The following is a 22191-nucleotide window of genomic DNA, read 5'->3' on the forward strand; positions in this document are numbered from 1 at the left end:
TTTAGCTGATTCATTCACCAGCTCTTGCAGGGTACACAGCCCTATAGTCAATTACCTTTTCCAGTGAGACACCCTAAAAAACACAATCCTTCAGCCAGGATGGTTGGTATGATTTTATGCGACTGTTCTAATTAGTGTGGGAGGGAGGCCCTTCTGGTGCGAGTGATTTACCGGGCCAGGCGCAGGAGGCTTCTGTGACGAGTTCTCTAATACTTCAGTTTAAATATTTTTAAGCCCATGAACAGACCTTCTCTCAGACCCCAATTTCCCCAGAGCACATCATTATTCAAATCATTCTGGTCTGAGAAAGTAAAATTTAGTTTTCCCTGCAGTAATGATTTATCAGGGCTGCAAGCAAAAATGGAATTAAATTAGTCCCCACTGTTGCTGTCACTTTCACGATGTATCCTGTCACACCACCTACAGTTCTAAGGAGACGTCTGTCATTCAAGCGCACGACTAGGTGTCAAACAAGAACCTCTCTTCCCAGAAAGGCGGCATGGTTCCAAGTATGTCCTCCTGGGCCGCTGGCCAGGACCGAAGCTCCCCATGGCCCCTCTCACCCCGACCCAGGTGTAGAGACACTGAGGGAAAAGATGGGCGTTTGTCCCTAAAGCCTTTACCATAATGCAAAGCATGCCGCTGTGAAATGATACCAAGTTCCCCAAAGGCCTTTGTGGAAGACAGACTTTTCAAGACGTTTGGTTTCTTACTTTGAAACTTTAGTATGATGTAGAACGCATCAGCGACACAGCTGGGAGACCAACTCTTCCCGGTTTGCATGGACTGCCCTGGTTTTAGCGCTGGAAGCCCCACAGGCTAAATTCCTCAGTCCTGGGCAAACCAGGATGGCTGGTAGGTCATCCTAAAGCAGCAATTCTCAATGGCAGGTGGGGGTTGGGATTTTGCAGCCCCCCCTGGGGGTGGGGGGAGACATTTGATAAAGTCTGGAAACATTTCTGGTGATCACGACTGGGAGGGGTGGGTGGAGGGATGCTGCTGCTGTCTAGAGGCCCAGGATGCTGCCCAATATCCTACAATGCACAGAACAGTGCCCACAACAAAGAACTATCTGGCCCCAATATGAACAGTGCCAAGACTGAGAAACCCAGCCTGGACCTAAGTGAATGTAGTCACTGCAGCCTTCATACATTCTCCAGGTTTCCCTGAATCACAACTGACCCGAGAAGAAGGCCCCATAGGCAGGCATAATCCGAACACTCAGGTTAAAAGTGTTTACCTCCTTCGTAAAGGATTTATGAAACTGAAACATAAACATCCCGCTCTATTAGAAACTTCTGGTACTTTATAATCCAGATTATCACTGCGTTTCCTCATGACATATAATCTCACTTCACAATTAATGCACATTGGGGAATATTGGGCCCCAGGAGGTACTAAACATCATTAGGCCAAATGAGATCTAAGTGGAGTCTAATCTAATTTTCTCAACAGGGACCAGATTTACAATGGTCTTAACTGGAAATTTTGGATGTCAACATTCCCAGCAGAAAGACAGGCTTCCTGAGTTCAAGAAACAGTGCTTCGCTCAGGATGTTCCCGGCAGAGTGCACCTGAAGAACACTGCCACTGTCAGTGCTGACTGCAGCTCACTTAAATGACTTTAAAAGGACTTAGCTGCTGCCCTGGCTGGTATGTCTCAATGGTTGAGCGTCGACCCATGAACCAGGAGGTCATGGTTGATTCCCAGGGCCTGGATTCGATCCCCAGTAGGGAGCGTGTAGGAGGCAGCTGGTTGATGATTTTCTCTCATCATTGATGTTGTTACCTCTCTCTCTCCCTATCCCTTTCTTTCTCTGAAATCAATAAAAACACATTTAAAAAAATAAAAGGACTTAGTTGCCTTCGTGTCCTCATTTCCCACTGGTCCATTTGACAATTTTTGGGTAATAATCAATTATTTCTATCCAGTTCCACATACAGTAATTTCTGAGGCCTCTACACTCCTGCAGCTGCTGTACTCTTCCTAATGGTTTTTCTGGCTGGTCTTTTAGTTCTGCTAGTAATGTAATTCTTCCTATGGCAGCAGAGAGATGAGCAGTTTCCAGACTGGAGCCATCACCTGCAAGAGGCGGGGCTGCCGGCTTCCTCACAAGAAGTTCCTGGATACCAACACCACTCTCCCAAATGAAAGGGACACTTTATGCGGGGATTCCGGGAAGGGGCCTATCTGGCGCAGGTTCTTAGGAGGCTTTGCTTGGACAGTGTGAGGGACACGTGGCCAGCATGCTGTGGGGAACCCAGAGGAGCAGTCCACTTTTTTCAACATCAGCCATCATGGAACAAAGATGGCCAGCCTGGAGTGGCTCATTTGGTTGAGCATCATCCCATGCACCAAGAGGTTGCTGGTTTGATTCCCGATCAGGGCACATGCCCAGGTTGTGGACTTGATCCCCAGTAGGGTGTACAGAAGGCAGCCAACTGATGTTTCTCTCTTATCATCGATGTTTCTATCTCTCTCTCCTTCTTCCTTCCTCTCTCTCTAACAAAATCAATAAAAACATCTATATTTTTTAAAAAGGAACGAAGATGGGAGATCACTGAACTGGAAACTAAGATCCTAATAATTAGCTAAACATTGTTTTTGTGATTTCCCATGAGAGTAGCTGAGGGCTCCGTCATTGTGCGAATGCCTGGCATGTTCTTAAGAATTGAGGTGGGGACAGAACAGAATAGTAAGCACTAAAAAGTATGCCTGAAAGAGGTCCCTTACATGCTCTATTTGTCCCAGTATATATATATTTAATATTATTAATTGAATAATTTATCTAAAAGCATATTAAATATATATTTATATAGAAGATTAAGTATTCCAAGGTATGCAGCGACTTTAGATACTGTGACTACATGCTAGCCCCACCAGGGCAGGGGGCTTTGTTCTGCTCAGAGCTGCCTGTCCTGGCCTAGAATGGGGCCTTCGCACGTGGCACATAGCAGATGTTCAATAAATATTTTCTGAATGAATGAAGATTGCGTCTGGATATACAAAAGCCAAATAATGACCATGAAGAGCCTTTAAAAATAGCATGGATATAAGCTCTGAGGTCAGAATCTCTGGCTCTGACACTTGTCTATGACCTGTTGCCGAGGTGGTGGGCCCCCAAAGGCACATGAGCTCGGGGCACTGGGCTCTTACTCTGGGGAAGATCTGGGAGAACAGGAAGAGGAAATGTGAAAGACAGACCCCCGCCACGGCAACAAAGCTCTACCTATGAGCTCATAGGTAGAGCCACCAGCTGGTGGCTTTGCTTGTCCAGTTAAACAGGATTCATGGCTTATGGAGGCTGTACCTTCTCCTACCCAGAGCTGCTTGAGTCCAGAAGAGGTTGCCCTGGAAGGTAGGAGCCACATAGCAAGAGAAACATTCTCTCTGCAAACTGATTGAGGCATTAGGCGGACTCACTGTTGGAAGCTGGCAACCCTTCCTGACTGGCAGCTGCCAGCATAGCCTAATTAATCCAGCAGCCGTGGTGGGGAAGAACATGTCACTTCATGACTGAAAAACAAGCCTAAAATAGGCTTCATCTTTCCTCCAAGGCACCCCACCCCCACCGATTCCCACTCCTCAATGGGAAGGGATTGGAGAGGTGCTAAATATGAAAAGGAAATAAAAAGGGATAAAAGAATCACCTCACGTGATTCTGGGCTACAGGTTTGATTTAGAATCCCTATTCCAGAGTTTGATGAGTATCTTGCCTCCTTTCCCTGGATGCCAGGATTTTTTAAGACAAGTTATTTGGTTAACTAAACTGGATCTAAGGACAACCACCAAATGCACTAATGTATCAGCACTAATGTGATGTCCTAAATGTATTAGGCAACCGCCAAAATGTACTGTGCACCCAACAGTGTATTAGATGTTATAGGAAGGGCCAGAGGCTAGAGCAACCCTGGGAGATGAAAGAAAATAATAAAGGGATAAAAGGCCCTTATAAAAGACATCTTACCAAATTAAAAAGGACACAAGACTTCAATAGGCATTTTTCCAAAGAAGAAATACAAATAGCTGATGAGCACATGAAAAGCATTAGGGACATGAACGCCCATCAAAACCGCGAGATATAACTTCACACCCACTAGGATCGCTATAACCAAAAAGACAGACAATAATAAATGTTGCTGATCGTGTAGAGCAGGCATGTCAAACTCGTGGCCCACAACGAATATTTTTGTGGCCCAGCCATCATAACGGTATGTAAGAAATGTTTTAATAAAAATTTCATAACTTAATTTTTACAATATCCTGTTATATATAATTATTAATAACGAACTACACCATTCGCTAATGACTGATTACTATCATTGTATTGCATTCATTTCCCTTACGCGCCTTATGCGCAGGCACACCATTTCTCTCCATTAATACTAGCAGGGAATATTTTAGCAGCCGATTGCCATGTCATTAGTCTTGGACTGACTTGTTTGGTGTGCGCAACAGGAAATATTTCACTTTTGGAGAACTAGACAAATAGGTTTCTTTGCGTTATGCTTATTAATTCGTGCAGTAATTCAGTGTCTGGTAAGTTTATGTTCAAGAAAATTATTAATTTTTATTAAAATGTTCTATTATTTTATGTTAACGATTACTCGTTTATTTCAGCCCTTGTATTCAGCATGTCTCTATCAAAATAAACCTATGTTTCTATGAAAATTCAAGCTTTTGTTTTTTTGCGGTCCACATAAACTTAAACCTTGTGTATTTGGCCCGTGTTAGCCTTTGAGTTTGACATGCTTGGTGTAGAGAAATCGGGACCCTCATGGGCTGCTGGTGAGAATATGTAACGTTGCAGTGCTTTGCAAACCAGCTGGAAGTTCCTCTTCCCACTCAGGGGGGCTCAGGCTTGGACTGGGAGCTCAATGGGATACTTATTTTAGAATTTTGGGACAAGTGATAAAAAGAAAAAAGGGACAATTTGGACCTTGGCCTGGCAGCGTGTGGGGGTGATGACAGAATGAAACAGTCTTACTCTACCTAAAGGTGGTTCTCATCAATGCTGCCCGTGGCCCCTGGGAGCTACCCAGTCTCAAGCCTCCGGATAATTCTGTGGGCCACTAACATCCTTCCCTGAAATGTCCTTTCTACTCAAGACAGACTCAGAGAGTAGGTCCTGACCACACAGGCTTTCTGAGTATTTCCAGTATCTCCAGTAGTTGCTTTGGATAATAAATTTAAGAAGCAACTTCTGAATGAGATTTGGCTTATTTTGCCGTCTCATGAATTCAGGTCCAGAGGACAATGATATTTCTGTGTACATTATTAAATGGGCACTGGAGGACATGGGTCAACTTGAGGTGGGTTAACTCAAGTTTGTAGCCACAAAGTAATGGATTGATTTTCTTTTATGATTATAGAACTATTTGTTATTTTATGGTTATGTCACTCATCAATTTTTCTCTTTCTTTCTAAACCATAATCTACCTGCTTCTAAAAATACCTGATGCATACTCTTCCATACATGCCCAGAACCTTTTAAATGATAAAAGGATGGATCTAGTTTATATTTGTACAAAGGGAACTGTAAGTTCTTGGTTCCTCATTTATGTATGCTGGAGGAGAGTCAGGATAATGTCTGAAACTTGCTTTGAGCATAGAAAATTCAGGTTGAAAAGGACCTGAAAGGCGGTCCAGTTTAACCGCCTATTTGATGTTTGAATCTGCTCAGGGACAGCCTGAAGACTGGGTTCCGCTCATTCTCAGGACCCTGCCGTGACAGCATAACTGACCACGAGGCACCCTACTGCCCTCTCCCATGGCTTGCCTACTGCTATTTCGTCCCTAAATGGGTGAGAATGCCTGAGATTTCTCCCTGGCATTCTCACCCATTGGTCTTTGTCCAATCAGCCCTCCTGGGGTCTTATAGAATACACAGGCCTAATTCTTCCCCCCCTGACTACACCATTATCCAGTTTTATCCATTATCTAGGTTTTCTAGGTTAAACGTTCTTGGTTTCTTCAGTCATTTTTCATGCCACTTTGGTTTCTAATTCTAAAATTTATATGAACAATTTTAGAAAAGTAGAATAACTAGGAGGGACTTGCCCTACCAGATACCAAGGCTCTTTATAAAGCTATAGTAATTAGGACTTTTAGGATTATATTCTCTAATTCTATTTTTAAAACAACCTTGTTGCCATTTTAATTACATTTGCATTAAATGTATGATTGATTTGGGAACTGACAGCAACTTTACAATACAGCATTTCCCGCCCATGAATGAATGCTACCTTTTGTCTGGACTTTTAAAATGTCCTCTGCTAACATTTCATATTTTTTCCAAAAAGTTTTTGTATATCTTGTGGATTTGTTACTGGGTACCTTTAGCTTTCTTTTTCCATTATAAGTAGAATTTTAAAAAGTCATTGCTTCCCATTTATTGTTCCTGCTGTATAATACTAATGCTAGTGATTTCTGATGTGGATTTTATACCCAAAAAATCTTGCTGAATTCTCATATTGATGTTAACAGTCAAGGATAAATTTTATTTAAGTCATGATTTATTGCTGTTATTACATTCTGAGGCATCTGATTTGCTCATGGTTTATACGGGATATGCATGTCTTCACTGAGATGGGTCTGTACGTGTCCTTTCTGTACTGATACTGTTCAGCTTTGATGTGAAGGTTCATGTGGTAGGTACTACTCACCGCCTTCCCAGCGGTCACCATCCATTTCATCCCCTTCCCCAGAAGCACGTCATGTCTCTCTTGAACATTTTGTATTTCATTGGCTGGAACTAGGTGGTTTGGCCTCCCCTTGTGGCAAAGGTGGTCGGGAAGGTGGGTATCTGATGTTTTCAACCCATGAATTATTTGGGAATGCTTACATTTTCTAAATGATGAAAAAAACTCTTTGTTGTTGTTATCAATTTACTTTTGTAATCAGCCCAGAGGATCTCCATGATAGTGATTTTCTGGTATTTGTTGAGATAGATTTCTGGCCTGGTTTGTAGTCAGGTTTTGTACATTTTCATGTGTGTTTGAAAAGCATACTGGTTCCAGGACGTAGTAATGTCCACTGGATCAAGCTTGCCATTCTGTTGTTTATATTCTCTCTGTGTCTCAGTCTGTTAAACTGATATTATGTTAAAATCCCCCACTATAACTTTAGGCTACTTATGATTTTGTCAGTGCTGCCATATATTTGTTGCTCTAGGTTGAGGTTTAGGATTTAGTTCACATACCTTTATTGTGCCCACTGATGTATTTTGATTTATCTTATCATCAAAATTTGTTTTCTAGCTATGCTTTTTGCAGGATTCTCTTTGTTCTTCCTCTGCCTTCTCTTGAATTGATCAAGTTTTCTTTTGGAAGTTAAATACTTACAAGTATATACCTGCTCCTTCAGAGGTCACCTTTACATTTTTAATATGCACACTTGCCTTTCAAAAGTTTAAACGAATCAACATTTCCCTCTTCTTCCCAAATAATATTTGCAACTTAAGAGTGTTTTTACTATAATTACTATGCTCTCATCTTCTATTACTGTCTATTATTTAAATTCCATGAACATACCCACAATTATTCATCATTAATATTTTTAAAACATTCTATGCTCATTCAGATTTGCCCAGATGTTTACCAACTTCTTGTTGATTATTACTTCTAGACCCTCCCCTCTTCCTTCTTGGATTCAAGTTCCTTTTATTTCAAGTACATCCTTTAGTAGTTCTTTCAGTATGAGTCCCTGTAACCTCTCTGTCTTTTATTGTAAAAAATAATTTAGAAAATATTTTTTATTGATTTCAGAGAGGAAGGGAGAGGGAGATAGAAACATCAATGAAGAGAGACTCATTGATTGGCTGCCTCCTGCATGCCCCACACTGGGGATCAAGCCCCAAACCCGGGCATGTGCCCTGACTGGGAATGGAACTGTGACCTCCTGGTTCATAGGTCACTGCTCAATCACTGAATCACATCACCCGGGCTCAAAAGTTATTTTTATGCACAAGTCTCAGTTCCACCTCCCATTTGCTTAAGCCAAGGCCACATATCTGTCCCCTATGGGTGTGGCACTCTCAGATGTCAGGCCTCACTTAGTTCTGACTGCCTCCGGCTTCCTTAGCGTTCACTCATCTGTTTTCCGTTCTGGTTTGAGTTTCCTCTTTATTTCTCGTACCTGAGGATTTCCCTTTCTTTGTTTGGCACTCCGCTTTATGTTGTTATATTTCATCCTGTGTTTGTCATAGGAGGTGGGGGGAAGGTCCACATTAATCTTTTTGGTACTTATTCCTGGAAATCCAGATATTCTATTTATAACAAATTTCCCTCTTACTGCTGTTTATTATTCTCCTTTAAAATAAATACCATATTTTTGATAGAGAAAACAGACATGACAGAGACAGCTTGTTCTGTCAGACATGACAGATACTTCTTGTTCTGTTTTAGGAAAAGTCAAGTTTTCTAAAATTTCTTCTAGAATCTGGTAAATACAGAACATTCCCCAGGCAATAACTGTACCTGTTTTCTTACATCTCCCTTACTTCTCTTTGCTATACAGAGATGATCTGGGCTCTACATTTGAATTATATCGTCTGCACTAACAAGCCAAAGCAGCATGTTTAAAAACCTCTCTCTGTAAGGAAGCCATCCGCAGGAGAGACCCAGGGCTCAGCTACTCCTGCAAATCAACAGCTGGCTAGAGGCTGAACTGGTTCCAAACCCTGGGAATTCACAGCTCCAAGGAGATGAATGGGACCAATCTAATTTGCATTTCATCGTGACTCAGGAAATCCCTGGTACTGCATCCTCAAGCAGATTAAAACATGTTGGTTTAGCTCTAGCTGGTTTGGCTCAGTGAATAGAGGGCTGGCCTGTGGACTGAAGGGTCCCAGGTTCGATTCCAGTCAAGGGCATGTACCTCGGTTGCAGGTTCAATCTCCTCTCGTATCAATGTTTCTCTCTCTCCCTCCCTTCCACTCTTTAAAAATCAATGGAAAAATATCTTCGTGTGGCCCGATCACACAGCAGGTCGTGGTTCGATTCCTGGCCTAGGTTGCGGGCTCGGTCCCCAGTAGCGGGTGTGCAGGGGGCAGCCGAGCAATGATTCTCTCTCATCACCAATGTTTCTATCTCTCTCCCTTTCCTCTCCTCTCTGGAATCAATAAAATATATTTTTAAAAAATATCCTTGGGTGAGGATTAACAACAAAAACAAAACAAAAAAAAACACACATGTTGGTTTAAGCAGCCCAAGGCTTCACTGAGAGATTTCCACACACCTAGTGACAGGACCCAAACTCTCCACGAAGAAGGAACAGTCCACTTCAACCTGTCGGAGCGTGGAGGCCATGTGGGATCCAAACACGGCTTGAACGATGGTCAAAGCACAGACAATGGTTCAGGGAATAAACCGGGGGCAACATCCAGCTATTGTGTCAGAAATGCTTTCTGAATAATCACACGTGGGCCAATTGGAGAAGCTGCACGTGGGCATAAAGAGTATTCATGGGATAAAGAGTATTCATGGAAATGACAGCAAGGCCCAGACTGGTCACACACTGGTTCACTAGAGTCAGCCCTTACTTTCCATAAAATATATTCCATCTGGCATGTGACTACAAATTTCTGACCCAGGGAAAAAGGGAAAGGAAGAAAATCGGCTGAAGTGGAGATGATTTTCATGGGGAGAAAATCAAACAAGCACTGATGATCAATTATGCCATGAGTGATAAGAAAATAGCAAGAGATTAAAGACTATATTTTGCAAAGTGGAAATGGTAGTCCTGATGAGTACTGCTTTATCATCCTCAAGTCTTTCCCCATCCGAAGCAGAGGTGACCACCTCCTCCTTGGGAAGGACGGGTCCACCCAAGAAATGGAAACCACTTGAGCACTGCATAGCACACACTGGTCACAGGTGACCGTTCGTTTGGTCAATTCCCTTGCAGACACCTGAGTGATCACCTGGCAGGAAGTGGGAATCTTACCACGCCAAGACCCCAATGGTACACGGCCACCTTCAACACTTCTCTACATGCCATTGCAGGCAAAGCCAACTTCTCCTGCTGCTAACTCTGAACCAAAGGAGAAGACAAAGCCCTTTCATCCTTAAGATCAGATTTCACCCTAACCTGTCCCTTAAAGCATGGGGAAGGTAAGAGGAAAGCTCCTCTTGATGAAATGCAGTTGAGAACTATTTTGCAGAACACAGGGGATTCTGTTGTTGGAAACAACTAGATTGGTGGATGCAGAGAGCTGACCTAATGATTTTCAAGCTGCCTTTTTATCCCACCTCGACCTCGACCTCAGGTGCTGCGGGGCCAAGTGAGAGGGGCTCCTGTGTGGTGAGGGCCCAGAGGCAGGACAACAGCTGCCACCACTCACCTGTTGAGATACACACGCTTCTCGGTGAACTGCCCGTTGCCGTGGTTAGGGTCCTCGAAGGGCTCATTCTGGACGACTTCTACGCCTTCCCCTCGGTCACTCTGCTCATGGCTGTGCTTGCTGATCATGTACAGCTGTCCAATTTTGTACTGCAAAACACAGAGACGGAGGTCAGCCCCACGCGCCCTTTGAAAACATTCCCCCTTCCCCATAAAACAACTAACAGCACTTTCTGCTCAGGAAAGAGAGCAGACACATGGGCCTGGTGTTCCTTCTCCTGGGGAACGAGGAGAGCAAGTGGTGAGCAGAAGGCAGAAACGACATGTTCCTGTGAACATTCTGCATCACGTTGGCAATCACCTTGGGGTTGGCAGCCCACCAAGCCACGGGTAGCAGCAGGGAGGCGAGGGCACGGGAATCTCCCTTCCCATCGGGTCCTGCAGGGTTAAGTGGAACTAAAATCCTATTTTTCTCAGCAAAATACAGGCCAGGGTGTGTTCCGTCTGTCCCTTCTTTTTGCCTAATTACCTGCATTGCCAGGCACAAGAGGATTAGATGTCACCTGTCTCCTCCATCACCTCCTATCAAGGGTTCAAACTCTCCTGGAGGGCTCTGCCCCCTGGAACAGCAGTTCTCAAAGGTGGCTGGACATTAGAAGCACCTGGAAGCTCTTAAAAACTCCAGCTGCCCAGGCCCCCCAGAGTGAAACCTGTGTTCCAAAGGCCGATCCCCAGTGAGGAAAATTACGTATCTTTAACTACTTTTATCCAATTCCATTAACAGTGTGGAGCCTTCCAGCCTGGGGTCCCAGAAGCCACCTGTGCTTACGTGAAAATGATAATATGGAATAACATAGAATATGGACAATTTCTCTTCTGTCCTTTTTTTCAAACTGTTCCACTCTCCTTCCTGCCTCTCTGACAATCCTGTGGCTGGCAGGCATTTCTTCACCCAGTGAACTTCCAGGGTGGCAAAACTAATCTGATGGAGAAAAAAAAGAGATAGAGCCTGGCTGGCATGGCTCAGTGGTTAAGCATCGACCTATGAACCAGGAGGTCACAGTTCGATTTCCCAATCAGGGTACATGGCCGGGTTGCAGGCTTGATCCCCAGTGGGAGACATGCAGGAGGCAGCTGATCGATGATTCTCTCTCATCATTGATGTTTCTGTCTCTCTCTCTCTCTCCCTCTCTCCCTTTCCCTTCCTCTCGGAAATCAATGAAGATATATTTTTAAAAATAGAAAAAAAGAGATAGAGAGGAAGGAGGGAATTAAGAGTCAGGAGACAGGACAATGCCTGCTGTGGTCCTTTGGGATGAAACAACACACAGTAGTTGGGATGGGATGAGGGAAAGGGTGCTGTGTCTGCAGTAAGCTGGTAACAGTTCTGGGTTGATCCCAGGCCAGCAAGGATGCAGGTCTCCTGTCTACATGCATGAGAGAGAAAGAGATTTTAAATTATGGAGGCAGGTGAAATGTACAAGTCAGCAGGGCAATCGGTTCCAAAGCCAAGAGATCCCACTCTCACTCTGAGGCAGGTGCAGGGAGGGGAGTGTGAAGAGAATCTGAAAGGCCTTAGTCTGAGGCCAGCCCGAGGGACCAGGCCCAGTAACCATGACAATGAGAGCAGAAGGCAGCTGGTCTTCTCAAAGGGCAGTGCTCCCTGTCTGTGCCACGCCCCTTCCTAGGATGGTCGGCATTTAAAATGCCCTTTAAAAAGAAATGTTTTTTAGTGAATTTGTTGCAGTGACATTGGTTGATAACATTATATGGGTTTCAAGTGTACGATTCTATCATACATCATTTGTATAGTGTGTTGTGTGTTCACTACCCCAAGTCAAGTCTCCTCCCGTCACCATTTAGCTTCCCCCCACCCTTTACCTTCTTCTATTAAAATACTTTTAACAGGAGTGTATGTGTTCTTGGGAGGAGAGATAGCTGTGAGGATAAAAGCAGCAAGAGGAGAGAGAAAAATCAAAGGTAAAATCTATTTTTAAAACAATTTCTGGGATCAGAAACATGACTTGGCTTCCCCTTAATAAGTCCTTACTTTTACTTTTGCTCACAAAGACGAACACTCTTTTGAGGAGGAAGACAGTAAGAAAAAGCGTACAGAGTAAGATCTGTGCGCTTTACCCTTGAGATCAACAATCCACCTTATGCAGAGGGGAACACAAGCCTATAACAGAATAATTCACTGCTCAGGGAGCAAAGATTTCACTGGCCGTTGCTATGTACTCGGTGTTCAAAAAAGAAGTATTAACCTACAGTGGAATATTATTCAGCTAAAAAAGGAATGAGGACTTCAGAGTAGGCACTAATCCAAAGGGACTCATGTCCTTATACAAAAGGGTAAGTTGAACACAGACACACATAGAAAGATGAGGTGGATCACTGCAGGGAGAAGACGGCCGTCTGCTAGGAACCTACCTCACCTGCTGACACCTTGATCTTGGACTGCCAGCATCCATGACTGTGAGACTGTAAGATTCTGGTTGAAGCCACCCAACGTGTGGTGCTTTGTTACAGCAGCCCTAGCAACTAACACAGTGGGTGCGGGATGAGGTTCCCTTTAGGATGATGAAAATGTTTTGGATCTGGATGGAGGTGGTCACTGCACATTGTTATAGACTAGATGCCACTGAATTGACTTTGAAATGATTAACTTTATGTTATGTGATTTTTCACCTTAATTTTTTTTTTTAAGTGTTGACTCTGCTTCTGAAGTAGTTACCCCCTAAACCAAAATTCTGTCGAGGACTTTAGTGGGGGATTTGGCAGAAGGGACATGTCTACCATTGGATGGTCTTCAGGGGCTCCAACCCACTCACATATGAAAAATAAACAGGATCAAGGACAATGCATGACACAGAAAAGCCATCAGCCTGACTCTGCTCAGCTCAAGTGCCTCCTGCTCCGAGGAGAAGGGACTGGGCCTCTAGGCAGTAGCAGCTGATTCACGGCGCTCAGAGGAAGGCCCGGCTGCCTGGCTGCCCCGCTGCCTGGCTCATTGATCATTCCAGGGACTCCTGAATGAGCTGGTGCCCAGCAGACATCAGCCTTAGCTCACTAAGATAGAGTCAGGCTAGGGGCGACTGACTGACACTAGATGCAAAGATGTAGGTGACATTGAGGGGGTGGGGGGAAAAGGGAGGGTGGGGACACTCAAGCCCAGACACTGAGATGGTCAAGGGCTCAGCAGCAGTCACTTCTCTCCTTTCCGAGCAAATCAGGTCTGCTCGGCTGGTTGTGGCCATTGATTGGAGCTGGGCCATCCAGAAGCAAAGGTTTTGCTGCTGTTTATAAACCACAGACACATGCATTTCTCAGTTAGGGGAAGAGGGCAAGACAAGAAGGTCCATGAACCACCTGCCTCAAAATCACCAAATACACTCCTAAAAATGCTAAATCCCAGGCCATTCCAGCCCTTTTACATTCAGACTCTAGGGGACAAGGAAGTTGGGAATCACACTCAAATGCACACTAAATGCTAGTGTGAGGGAGACAAAAGCACTCATTAGGACTTTGCTCAGCACAAAACGGTGCCCAGGCATTTCTTGCAAAGCTCCATCCTAATTTAGTGAAAATACCACATCATTGACCACCAACTCCAAACAAACTCATATGTCAAATGAACACAGCCAAATCCAAAGACTCAGAACTCCACAGACTTTGAAGCCAGATAATTGATGGTGACGATGTTGGTGATAATAGTGATGGTGGTGGTGATGACGATGGAGTGACACAATACAGCTTAACTGATTTCCTGTAAGTTAGGTGCTTCGTGTTCATTTCTAAACAATGACTCATGCAGAGGGGTATTTTCAGACGAGGAAGCTGTCTCAGAGAGGTTAGAAACTCTCTTCAGGCCCCAAGCCTTCTCGGTGGTAGAGCTGGGATTTAACATCACAGGTCTGCACTCTTTCTTCTCCACCCAACTTCAGCCTTTATGTCTCTAACAGGTGAATTGCTTCAACAAATCAAAGCCTCACTGTGATTAAAGAGGGGAGGAGGGTTGTTCAGAGCCACTGTTACAGAAGATGAATAATAAAAGCCCGATATCATTTGAAAGATCAAAGTTGTTTAAACTGTGCTCACATATGAAATGGTGGAGCAATTATGCTCTAACTTGGTAAAATCTATTGTTATAATTCCAGAGGTTGGATAATCATCATTACAGGCAATCACAGTAGAGACAGCTCTGCACTGCAGGGCTGGGCCCCCATGTGAGCCATCGTCAGGATAGCTACCCCAAGTAATTATCTCTGTAGTTAAAAAGCATCATGGGGACTCAGATCTTTCCCACTTGCACACAGCGCCACAAAATTTGAGAGGAGGAGGAGTTGCGTAATGTACCTGGAAAAGCCGAGAGGTTTCAACAGTATGGTTGGGCATAATCATCCTAATACAGTTCAATCTCCAACTCTGATGTTACAAAAGGAGACCCCAAGATGAAGCTCCTGAGAATGGTAAAGAATTATTAATGGAGCACCAGTAACACCGTGAACATCACCCTTGCCAGAAGAACTACTGGACCCAAAGTTTTAGGCTCAACAGAACTCCTAAGGCTGATTTGCACTTAACTGCTCCCCAAAGCTGCTGAGATTCAGAGATCTCTGCAAGCTCGCCTCCCATACACCCCACCCTAAAGAACCAAGGGGTAGGGACCTATCTTCCTTCCAACCCTGTCTCCTCACGTCCTATTCTCTTTCTCTTCCTCCCAATTCTATTTCTAAACCTCTGCTTTGCAATAAACATCATTGACTCTGGATGGAGTTATCTCCTGATGATATGACGTGGGACCTGAAGGCAGGTACACCATCAAAACGAATGGATGTCACATAACCCAATGACCACAGAGAAATACCTATCCTCTGACTTAACGTGGTATCATGCATTTTTTCCACCTGTGAAATGGGCTTGATTCCTGCCTGTCTTACTCTGGCTGTGTGGGAGAAGGAAACAGTAGAGGGCGATACAATTTGGTATTCTTGGGAGTTTCCCACATTATTCACAGCACTGTTAATGCATTTGTTGAAATTCTTTCCTCTAGCCTTCGCCACTCTCAATACGTGGACCTCAAAGCGCAGTGAAGCAGTTGCCTCATGAAGGGCAAGGAGACTCCTGAAGAGAGAGCATCTGAAAGATAGAACATCCCACAGGATTTGGGTGCATTGCCAAGTGGTGCCCAAATTGTAATTAAACACAGGAAGGGGGATACAATGAGTCCAGATTCTAACACCCTCATCTCAGAATGCTAGAGGCTAGCGTTTTCTGTAATCCCATAGCACAGCTAAGGCGCCGGGGAAAATGTCCTGGCCAGCAAACTATGTGGGCTGGCACCTGTCTTTTAAATAAAAGTTTATTAGAACACAGGCAAGCTCATTCATTCTGTGTCTACTTTCAAGATACAACAACAGAGTTGAGTAGTTACAATGAAGACTACATGGCCTGCAAAGTCACTATCTGACAGAAAAAGTCTGCTGACCCTCATTCTAGTTCCTTGTACGGGGCCCAGTCTGGGCAGCTTTGGCTGTTCCCTTAGACAGGTGCTGTCCAGTCTAGTGGCCACTTGCCACATGTGGTTAGTGAGCATTTGAAACTTTGTGCAATGGAGGGACTGAATTTTTAATTTTCTCTCATTTTAATGAATTTAAATTTCAAAACTGACACTCAATTCACCTCTTAGAAAAATGTTAGATATGATTGTTTGGGTATGTAAATCTACTTTTTCAACTGGAAATTTTATGAAATTTAAATTCAGATCTGGTATCTAATGAAAATCTAGCATCTGATTTCAGTTTGCTGTAAGTACAGAATGCACACTGGATTCTGATGATTTGGTAACACCCCCCAAAAGTGAAATAACTCATTACTGATTTTATATTACTTATATATTGAAACTATAGTATTTTTCTGCAAACTATATTGCACTAAAGTATATTCTTAAAATTAACTTTACATATTTCCTAATATCATTTATAAATGTAGCTACTAGAAAATTTAAAATTATGTAGGTAGCCCAAATGGTGTGGCTCAGAGGTTGAGCGCTGACCTATGAACCGGGAGGTCAGGGTCCGATTCCGGGTCAGGTCACATGCTCCAGTTGCAGGCTTGATCCCCAGTAGAGGACATGCAGAAGGCAGCCGATCAATGATTCTCTCTCATCATTGATGTTTCTATCTCTCTTTTCCTCTCCCTTCCTCTCTGAAATCAATAAAAATATATTTAAAATAAATTAATAAAATAATGTAGGTGGCTCACATTTGTAACTCACTTATTTCTATTGGACAACACTGGTCTAGACCCTAATGTAGTCCAACAGGGATGGAGAGTCAGGCCATTATGCCACACCAAGACTTCTGAGGCTGGCTGGTCAGGTGACAGAGCCAGGTCCAGGGTTTCCGCATGTTTCCAAGCCAGCAAGGTGGAGCACTGGTAATTAGGGATATATTTGGAGAAGCCCTCCCTTCCTGAGGACTAGCGATTACCAGGACCTCCGGAGAGGTGATAATTGACCACAGTGTGCTCTGGTGAAAAGCCCTGGGGTTTTAAAATGGAAAACCTGGAGTGGAAGTCCTGATTCTACCTTTGATTAGTTTTGTGCCCTTACACAATATACTTATTTGAGCCACAGTTTCTTCTTATTAAAATGGGACTATCAAAATTACTTCACAGGACATGGTGAGAATCAAGTGAGAAAAAACTTACAAATTAAAATGCCCCATAAAATATAAAACTGAACACGAATCGCTGAAGCGATCGCTCCTTCAGTTTGGAAACAGGCTGCCTGACGGGGACCTGAAGATCTGTTTCATCCGTGGCCCCATTATGCTATAGTTCTATACAGGACAGGAAACAGGCATCTGCCATACACCTGCACAATGCAATAGTCAAAGGAAACCTGACCATCTGCCTTTCCTTCTGTAAAAACTGTATGAGATGGAAGTCAGATCAAACATTTGCCAAAATATTATAAAAAGCCTGGGAACTCCTCCTTATATGAGGCCTCTAGAATAGTCAAATTCATAGAGACAGAAAGGAGAGTGGTGACTGTGGGGGGGCCTAGAGAGTTTGTGTTTAATGGCACAGATTTTCCCTTTGGGAGGATACAAACGTTCTGGATGTGATGGTGGTGATGTTTGCACATGAATGCACTCCATGCCACTGAATTGTACACATAAAAATGTTTAAAATGGTAAATTTTATGTGATGTATGCTTTACACAAAATGTTTTAAAGCCTGGGAATGTTTCCAGTGAGCGTGGCTCACCCAGTTCATAAGGGTGGCCATCTAACAATGATTCTATTTTTATGATTATGAAAAAGTTTTTCTTAAAAGGACAGGGACTTTTCTATCGGATGGATCTTTGGTTTGAAAGCTTATTTGAAAGTGTCGAGCAGACAAAGGAGCGACTTCATGACCTCTCTCCCAGACACTGTTGCGTGAGACAACCCACCCCCGATTCCTGCCATGCCAGGGGCGTCGCCTGGCCCACTGTCCTAAACTTAAACTTGTCTTTAATATTAGCATTCTGGAGAATTCACATTGCTGATGCTCCCAAGCAATGCATCATGGTGCTGACAAAGACCCTGACAGAAGGGAAAGAGAGAGTGATGAACTGAATACAAACATATTCTGAGGCTGCCAACCTTAACAGGGGGCAGTGACAACATCGGCTTCTTTCTAATCATGACTGTCACATTTCACAGCCTTGCCCCTCCCCTTGGCTCCTCAGCCTGGGGGATCGACCTGAGAGTGACTCTACAGCAAGACATTATTCCAACTCCTTTTTCCTTTGGGAAAGTAGTGTGTATTTTTACCTGCAAGGGCTAGATCTGATTTGGTTCTGCAAGGATCTGACTGGCTTACCCCTTTGGCTCTCTAGCTCCATGATTCAAAGTCCTGATTTCTCTATGTAGACAGGAAGGCTTGCTCTTTTTCTTTTTTTTTTTTTAAAGGTGGAAAGTTCTTCAGTATTTCGTCAGATCTCTCCCTGCCAGGTCAATAAACCACAAAAACCAATATCCGATTCCACAAAGAGAATACAAACCTGAAGCTCATATTTCAGGATATCAGTGCATCATCACAAATTTATCTTTTCTCCTGGATTTTTATAAGCAGCTCTCTGAGGTGCCTTGTTTACGTAATGCCTGTGTCACTATGCCAGGGTACGTGAATGAGAAAGCTGATAAAAAGATTTAAGAAGGAGCTGGGTTATCGACATTTAATTCAAAAAATTTTCCTTTTGTGACAAACTCATATAAGCAACATCATGCACTGATGTTTAACCCATCCTGAGTTGTGGAATGAATAGAAATACAGCAACTCAAAGCCACGGGAAGGGCTCAGGCTGGGCTTTGTGCTGATGCAAGCATAGCTCTATGCCTGTGGCTGCTGCAAGACTATACATCGTATCCAGTACGCTCAGCCATCTGAGAGTGGAATATACCTGACCAAACACAGGAGGGTACCAATATTCTTTTAGTGTATGAAAAGGACGAGTGCAGTCCTGGTCAGTGTGGCTTAGTTGGTTGAGCCTTGTTCCGTGCACCAAAAAGTCGCCAGTTTGATTCCGGGTCAGGGCACATGCCCAGGTTGTGGCGTCGACCCTCAATCAGGGTGCAAAAGTGGGAGTCAGTGGATCGATGTTTCTCTTTTCTCCCTCTCTCTTTCTCCCCCCCTCTTCCTTCCTTTCTCTCTAAAATCAATTTTAAAAAAATAAGAGTACACATATCTCCTCCTTCTGACACTGACTCGCCCTTGGGGGTGGTATTCTAGCCCTGAGAACTCCTTTGATGCCCAACTGAAAAGCCGAAATGATCACATGCGGCACATATAGGCTGCTTTGTAAGCATGGGCTGAAGTAGGAGGTGTCATCCCTTGTACGGTATTTATAAATGAGAAGTTGAACAAATTAGCTATTAGTGAAGAATCACGAAGAGAGCAAACAGGAACTGCTAGAACTCAACTCAAAACCACAAAGGTCAACGGGGATTTCTCCAAACACTGGTTGTGGAGACAGCCTTGGTTCTGGAGAGTCCTGTGCATTCCAGAAGCATTTCGTGTGTGCCAGGCCCTGCAGACACCAGAGAAAGAGCTATGGACCAGAAAGACCTGGTGAAGAGGAGGTTTTCCTGAGGAGTTCCACCTGGAAGGCATCAGGCTATGAGCTGAAGGAACTTGATGCTTCACCAGAGCCATCAAGTCATCTGCCAAGAAATGTGACACCGACCGCAATCCAAGTAGATGAAGAGGTTTGGTGACAGGCCTGACCTTTAGAAAGCAATCAGTGCTCTTTTGTTTGCTATAGAACACAAACCTGCAGCCAATCACAAGATTAAAAAGGGGTAAAACAGAGACAGAACCTTCCTAGGAAACGGATCCTGCAGCTTCTCCTTGCCACCCACCTTGGTCAGGCTCATCTCTGTAACCTTGGCCTCATAGTCAAAGGCATTCCCAGGAGAGAGGTCTGTCTACTATGTGGGGAGCAGGGACTTTCCAGAATTAGAAAGCCTATGACACCTATCGATCCTTTAGGAAGAAGGCTGGTAGCATCAGGGGAGCTGGAGTGCTGGTTAAAAGCAGAAATACACTTGCATGAATCACAGCAGTTAGTTTTGGTGTCTTTGAGACTCTTGGAACACAGAAGGGCAAACTGGAAGCAAAGAAAACACTTGCTGCTTCGAGTACAATCGAACAATGGGAGTTCCGAATGTTTTCAAAGACTTATTCAAGTCATGTCTAGAATAACAAGAGCTCAGTGATACTGGAAGGCCAATGAACCCCTTTGCTTACTTAAGTGCAACCTGGTGAGGCAAGTGGTTTGGGGACTCTGCCAACTGCTGAGCAACGTGGAGGGAGAGTTATGACCCACTTACACCTGAGTTTGGAAAGTTCCAGCGTCTTTCTTCTCCCCACAGTGGAGGCAAGGCCCCAGGTTTCACAGGCATGGCACAGGACCTGTAGCCCTTAGGCAGCCTGTACGTATGTGGCTGCTTGCAGGGAAGGCACCGTTTTCTTAAGCAATGGCAGCCAAAGGGTGTTTCTTCCTTGGTAAAAAGAAGCAGTAACTGATTAAGAAAAGCATGTGGTTGTCAACTGCGGCTCTCCAGGGACAGTTGATGAAGACAGGCGAAACAGAGTCAACTGGGTACAGCTCCAGAAATTGCTACATTTAAAAATATCCCTTTTGAGCTCCTAATGCATTTGGGACTTATTCTAATGGCCTGGAGACAGGTTCTATCAACTGGTACTTTTTAAAAAAAAAATCCTCATCCAAGGATATGTTTTAATTTACTTATTTTTTTATCATCATTATTTTAAATATATTTTTATTGATTTCAGAGAAGAAGGGAAAGGAAGAGAAAGAGAAAGAAACATCAATGATGAGAGAGAATCACTGACTGGCTGCCTTCTGCATGCCCCACATAGAGCCTGCAACCCAGGCTTGTGCTCTGATCGGGAATGGAACCGTGACCTCCTAGTTCGTAGGTTGATGCTCAACCACTGAGTCACTATGGCTGGGCAGGATGCCGGAGTCCAGCCCCAGCGGGTCCAGGGGTCCTCAAAGGTGTGGACGGAGTCGGCAAAGAAGGAATGACACGGAGGCAGCGTTCAGTTGATCAGCAGCCTAGCCAGGATCTCCAGCCAAGTTCTGGTCTGGATCTCCAGCGAAGTTCTGGTTAGGATCTCCAGCCAGGTTCTGTGTCCATGTTCTCTTGCTAGGTTCTCCAGCCAGGTTCTCCAGGTTCTCCAGCCAGGTTCTGTAGCCATGTTCCCTCGCTAGGTTCTCCAGCCAGGTTCGGTCCAGGTTCTCCAGCCAGGTTCAGTCACCAGGTTCTAGTCAGGTTCTCTTGCCAATTTCTGTAGTCAGGTTCAGTCCAGGATCTTTTGCCATGTTCTCTCGCTAGGTTCTGTCTCTAGGTTCTGAGGCCAGTTTCTGTCCAGGATCTTTTGCCATGTTCTCTCCAGCGAAGTTCTTCTGTCTCTAGAGAACGTTCTGTGTAGGTTCTGTGCCTAGGTTCTGTCTCTCTCTCTGTGTCCTAAGTTCTGTCTTCTTCTTTCTGTGTTCCAAGTTCTGTGTCTTGCTGTCTTATTACATCTGTATTTATACCAGTTGATTTAATCCTATCAATCTCTATTACAAAGGTTAGGGCGTTTCTTATCTCCATTCCAGGGAGTAAAGATTATGTAGCTTAAGCATGATTATTCATAGTTAAAGTGATTAATTACCTGCCTGGCACTTAGTTGAGGGGTTTTATTCCCTCCCTAACTTCAGGGGAAAATCCCTACCTGGGGAAACAACCTTTCTAGGAGAGGCATCCCCTCCCTGACTTCAGGGAAAAGTTCCTACCTGGGGAAACAACCTTCCTCAGAGAGGAGACCTTGGTTAAAACACATAGTGCCAAGAAGGTGAGCGAACATTTTAAGAACAGTATGCCATATATGCCAGGTCCTTTGAAACAGCAAGGATGGACCGGCTCCCAGCAGCAGGACATGTTTTTATTGATTTTAAAGAGAGGAAGGGAGAAGGAGAGAGAGAGAAAGAGAAACAGCGGTAGGTTGCCTCCCATACATGCCCCAACCAGGCATGGAATCAGAAACATAGGATATGCCCTGACTGGTAATAGAACCCACAAACCTTTGGTGTATCGGACGACCAACTGAGCCACCCAGCCAGAGCTATCAACTGGTACTTGAAGGCCAAGCGGTGTTCCTGTCCTCCCCATGTCGACAGTTGCTAGTCCTCCCATCATAAGTCCCCTAGGCAAACCTATATAATAAAAGGCTAATATTCAAATCGACCAAATGGGGGAATGATGGGTCACGATGACCTGCAATGACCA

General features: G+C 44.2%; 1 protein-coding gene across 2 annotated transcripts in view; it reads right to left on the bottom strand.

The window, feature by feature from the left end:
- Positions 1 to 22191, bottom strand: part of PITPNC1 (phosphatidylinositol transfer protein cytoplasmic 1) — a 214184-nt gene that overhangs the window by 94900 nt on the left and 97093 nt on the right. For both annotated transcript variants that reach the window (XM_081109086.1, XM_081109087.1), the window contains exon 2: positions 10344 to 10492. In XM_081109086.1, the coding sequence (XP_080965212.1) occupies positions 10344 to 10492 (149 nt within the window). The remainder of the gene's footprint in view (positions 1 to 10343; positions 10493 to 22191) is intronic.

This window comes from Myotis nattereri (genome assembly GCF_964212035.1).
Source record: "Myotis nattereri genome assembly, chromosome: 16".
NCBI classification, from domain to species: Eukaryota; Metazoa; Chordata; class Mammalia; order Chiroptera; family Vespertilionidae; genus Myotis; species Myotis nattereri.